The sequence below is a fragment of the Egretta garzetta genome, unplaced genomic scaffold, assembly GCF_000687185.1.
Source record: "Egretta garzetta isolate BGI_Z169 unplaced genomic scaffold, ASM68718v1 scaffold341, whole genome shotgun sequence".
Lineage (NCBI taxonomy): Eukaryota > Metazoa > Chordata > Aves > Pelecaniformes > Ardeidae > Egretta > Egretta garzetta.
In genome coordinates, this window is record NW_009258546.1 from 629087 (window position 1) to 633404 (window position 4318).

Sequence of the window (4318 nt, forward strand, 5' to 3'; positions counted from 1 at the left end):
CAGAAGTTCATTTTCGGGGCAGATGCTCTGCCTGCCCATCCCCGCCGCCCGTGGGCACGGGCCGCGGTCTGAGCACCAAGCAGAGGAAGATGCCAGGCTCGCCGGCCGCGGCGCAGCGGTGGTGGGTGTGGGGAGCTTGGCTCGGCCCTCGCTGTCATGGGGTGCTGCTCCGGGCCCTGCACCGGTGCCACATCGCGTCTCGCCCCGCAGCTTCCGCCTCCCACCCTTTCGAGGCGGAAAGCCCTGTTCTCCGTGCTTAGCCACTGCCACCGCCATAGAGGGGCTTTGTGTGAGCCGGCACAAAGTGAGGATTGATGCCGTTTCCCCTCCCCCTGCTGCGTGGAGCAGGACTGCAAGCGGCTCCAACAAAGGTGCCCTTCTTCCTTCCGCCGAGGACGAGGTGCCGGCAGGCTGAGGGGATCTGCCCTGCGGCACCGCGCTGTGGGTACAGGCACCCCCCCCTCCTGCGGTGGTGCCAGGAACCCCTGGGGCCCCGTCCTCGACCTCTCCTAGGCCGACCCTGCTGCTGCTTGGGTTCCTGCTGGGGCAGCCGGGCCTCCCCGCAGCAAGCCCCAGCGTGGTGAGCCGGGGCCTGGCCAGCGTTCAGCAGCAGCTCCCCGGCCTGCATGAGCCCCATCCCTGCCATCGCAAGGGGGGAGTGCCGGGGCTCCCTGCCTGCCTGGGCTCTCCCAGGGCCAGAGAAGGGGCACAGCCCCTCTGCTTCCTGCCCTGAGGGGTCAGCGCCATCCCGGCTGTCCCCGTCCCCTCCGCAGAGCAAGCTGGCGCTTCGCCAGGGTGGGTTTGGTGGAGGCCGAAGGCGCCGGGGGAGCAGATCTGCTTCCCTGCGGTGCAGCTGTGCTGAAGCCTGCCGTGCGGTGTCCTTGGCGCGCTGGGGAATATCATTGCTTACCTGGATTTCAGTTCAAAATGGCCTAAGAGAAGCTCATATCGGCATTCATTATCTCCCAGCTCCTCCTGATGGGTAGTAACAAGTCATCACATTATTGAGAGTGACTTGGAAAAGTTTCAGAAAATGTGCATCTGTATGAAGAACAGATTGTAAGTTCTTTGTTAAATTCACATTATGTTTGCTCAGTCCTGCACATTTTAGGCAATGGGTTCTGGATTATTTGCAAGGCATCTGGGTGAGCTGGTGAGGCAGTGCAGGCAGCAGTGCGGGGTTTGTCTGGGCTGTGCTGGGTGCCACCAGTGTTCCTGCGGCAGAGTCCCCCGCTCCTCACCCGCCCTAAGGACACAGCACCCATCTGGAGGGAGGGTGAGCCCCCGCGGCTCTGGGTGCGCTCCTAATCATCCTTTGGAGGCTTAAACTGCATGGGGAGCAAAGTGAGTCGGCTTTGCGCGTGCTGGGTGCCCGTCCAGGTGCCAAAGCAGGGGCCTCCCCTGGGTTTGTTCATCGGCAATAGTGTTTTCACCATTACTGGTCACTAGCTGCTGTTGGTTTGGACTCCTCAGGTAGTCTGGCTATTCATGTGACATTACTATTATTTACATAGGGCCCAGACTTGCTCTTTTTTATTGCCTGCAGCACGATGTTTGCTCAGACTGGGCATTGTGAAGTGTAAACCCAGGTCCCACTGGCACCAGCACTCACCTCTGCCTTTTCTAGCAGTAAGTAACCAGCCGTCTGCACGGCCTAGAAATGCTGGGGTTTAATTGCTCTGAGGAGGGAATTGAATTAGGTAGCTCTGGTTCACGGCTTGTCTGGCTGCGCAGCAGTGATGCTTGTTTACACAAAGCACTGCCCTTTTATCTCGGGGTGTGTGGGGGGCGGTTTCAAAAAAAGAAAGCGGAAGAAGACTTGCCCTAACTGGCTGCCTCTGCAGGAGACCACGTGCTGAGGCAGTGGCACCTTTCCCCATCCTCTTCCTCAGCCAGTTGTTCCAGCAGCTCTCTTGTCCTCTCCTCCTGCTTCCTGCAACAGCATCTCTCCGAAATTGGTTGGTCTTACCTGCTTCTGTCCCCCTTTGCGTATCTCCCTCCCCTGAAGTACTCGGTGGTGTCTCCCTTCTCCTGGAAGATGCTCGGGCCTCTTCAAGGCCTCTGTCTGCTTTGCATCAGCCCGTTCTGTGCTGCTTCATCTGTGTTCCCCTGGTGTTGAGGCTCTCTGTAGCAAGCGCGGTTTTGCATACAATGCCAGATACATCTGTGCTGCTACGTGAAAATGGTCTGGTTCAGGAGGGTGCAATGGGACTGAAGGCTCGCGGGGGAACCCCCAGCATGTCTAACGCCCATAGTGGATGGGGAACCTCTCAGTGAAGCCAGTAGGAGCAGATTTCTTGCTACTTAAAATGGCAGAGCAGCTTCAACCAGCCTGACTCAGGGATGAAATTCGCTCTCTGGCAGGGAAGGGAACGAGCTTGGGTTTTCCCATCAGCCCATGCTAAGTATCCTGGAAACAATAAAATTAATCTCAGAAGAGGCTGCTCGCCCAAATTCCAAACCTATTGGGCATTGCACAAATGTACCCTCTTATCAAAAGCAAATGAAAGTGCAGAAGGTGTGTCTGGCCTAATCCTTTGTATAACTTGGCAGTCTGCGGTGTGTCGGCACAGGCACAGTGGCATGCATGCGGGCTCCTGGTGCTCTCTGTCTGCTGCTGGGGTGTGCTGCTGAGCAGTCCTGTAATTCTGCTCCTTTCTTTCAGGATCAGTCCATAATGCCTGAGGTGCGAGACCTCTCGGATGCCTTGCCCGACTTGCCGATGGATCCCATCACGGGTGTTGGTGTGGTTGCATCCCGGAACCGAGCACCGGCAGGCTATGACGTAGTAAGTAGAGTTATTTCAGCTGCCCTTGCTAATACTTTGGTTCTGCACTGACGAGGCTTTACTTTGCTGGGAACAGCATCTCTTCCAGAGAGGGCTTGCCTTCAGACACGTGCTTTAAGAAATAATTTGATATCCAGCTGCCCACCTCTCAGCCCACAGCACTTAGTGCTTCCCCTCAGTGGGGGTTTGTGGACGCAGTCGTGCTACTTCATCTGTGCCACTCCAGAGGAGCATAATTACCTGAAGGAGGGGTTTTCAGAAACAGCTGGCCACTGTGGCATGCAAATTTAATAATCCTAGTAACATTCATCCTGAAGGAGTCCTAAGTATTGCACAAATTATATCTCTGAATAAATGGATCCCACATCAGCTGTTTAATCCCACGTATCAGCACTGCACAATGATGATGAGAAGCTCCAGAATGGGAAGCAAAGAGTTTTGCATCCAGCTGAAATTGCAGGGATGATTTTGATGGACAGAATGCAAACCTCAAAGCTTTGGCAAGAGGCTGGGCAGCAGGAAAAGGAAGCTGGATACAGCAGAGATGAATATGTGAATGGATGAAGGGAGGTCACTGTTTAATGGCTGCTTGTTTCTTGGATTGGTTGCTGTGTAACCAACAGCATGATTTTTCTCCCCATAGATTAGTGTCCCAAACAGTGAACAAGCCTACAATACTGACCTTGCAGAGCGCTAGATGGAAGGATTTTGCCCGTAGTCCATCTGCTCACCTTTCGATGTATGCTGCTCCAATGGTGCTGCATCGCACCTTGGGTTTCCAGGGTCCCACAGCTTGTGTGGTCAGGAGTGGAAAGCAGTTGACTTGAGGCTTTGCTCACACCTTTTTGGCTCTGGATCGTTGCATACCCTGTTCAGTGTGAGAAGGAAGAAAATGGATCAGGCTGAAGTAAGGACACGAGGGAGGGAATTGCGAAAAGGCTCCTTAAAGACCTGGAAGGTTTTTGCATTTACTGCATTTTTCTGAGTGCTGATTACCTGTGTGAGCCAGGCGCTGTAATTAGCTGCTTACCCTGATAAAGGAGCACGGGACAATGTGAGAGTTGTGATAACAGAATTGCATTCTGCCTAAATGACTGGGCAGAGGGAGCGCTCACCCCAGATAGCCTGTCTGTGGTTTAATAGGGAGCTTCAGCGCAAACGCAGTTTAAACTAAACAAGATAAAAGCGTCTTCCCGTGGCTTAATCCAATTACGGTGGTGGTGTAATAATGCTTGTGAATGTGGGTCGCTCTCTCCTATGGGGCGCCAAGAGGAGACTGCCTTTCCTCCGGTTCTTCTGCCTCCCTCTCTGTTTACAAGGAGCCCTTCTCTGGCCCTGGGTCGGCAGTCCCCGCCGCAGGCCGTGGGGAAGCGCCTGCTGTCTGCAGTTGTCTCACCCTGAGCATGGCTTCCACACGCTTGCTCCTTCAGCCTCGCGTGGCAAACGGGCAGCCCGGGCCTGTGCCCCCGCAGCCGGTGTCCTTTGCGCTGTGCAGCACCTGCTGCTCCGGTGCCGCGCTGGGGGCCCCCA

At 55.3% G+C, this 4318-nt stretch overlaps 1 protein-coding gene across 7 annotated transcripts in view; it reads left to right on the forward strand.

Annotated features, from left to right (window-relative positions):
* Nucleotides 1-6: 6 nt before the first annotated feature.
* Nucleotides 7-4318, forward strand: part of MVB12B (multivesicular body subunit 12B) — a 69680-nt gene continuing 65368 nt past the window's right edge. For 5 of the 7 annotated variants that reach the window (XM_035903014.1, XM_035902994.1, XM_035903010.1 and 2 more), the window contains exons 1-3: nt 1042-1059; nt 1515-1629; nt 2666-2788. In XM_035903014.1, the coding sequence (XP_035758907.1) occupies nt 1046-1059; nt 1515-1629; nt 2666-2788 (252 nt within the window). In that variant the 5' untranslated portion in view covers nt 1042-1045. Of the gene's footprint in view, nt 1630-1809; nt 2789-4318 lie in introns of those variants that run through there. The other 2 variants (XM_035903005.1, XM_035903001.1) reach the window with 2 other exon arrangements.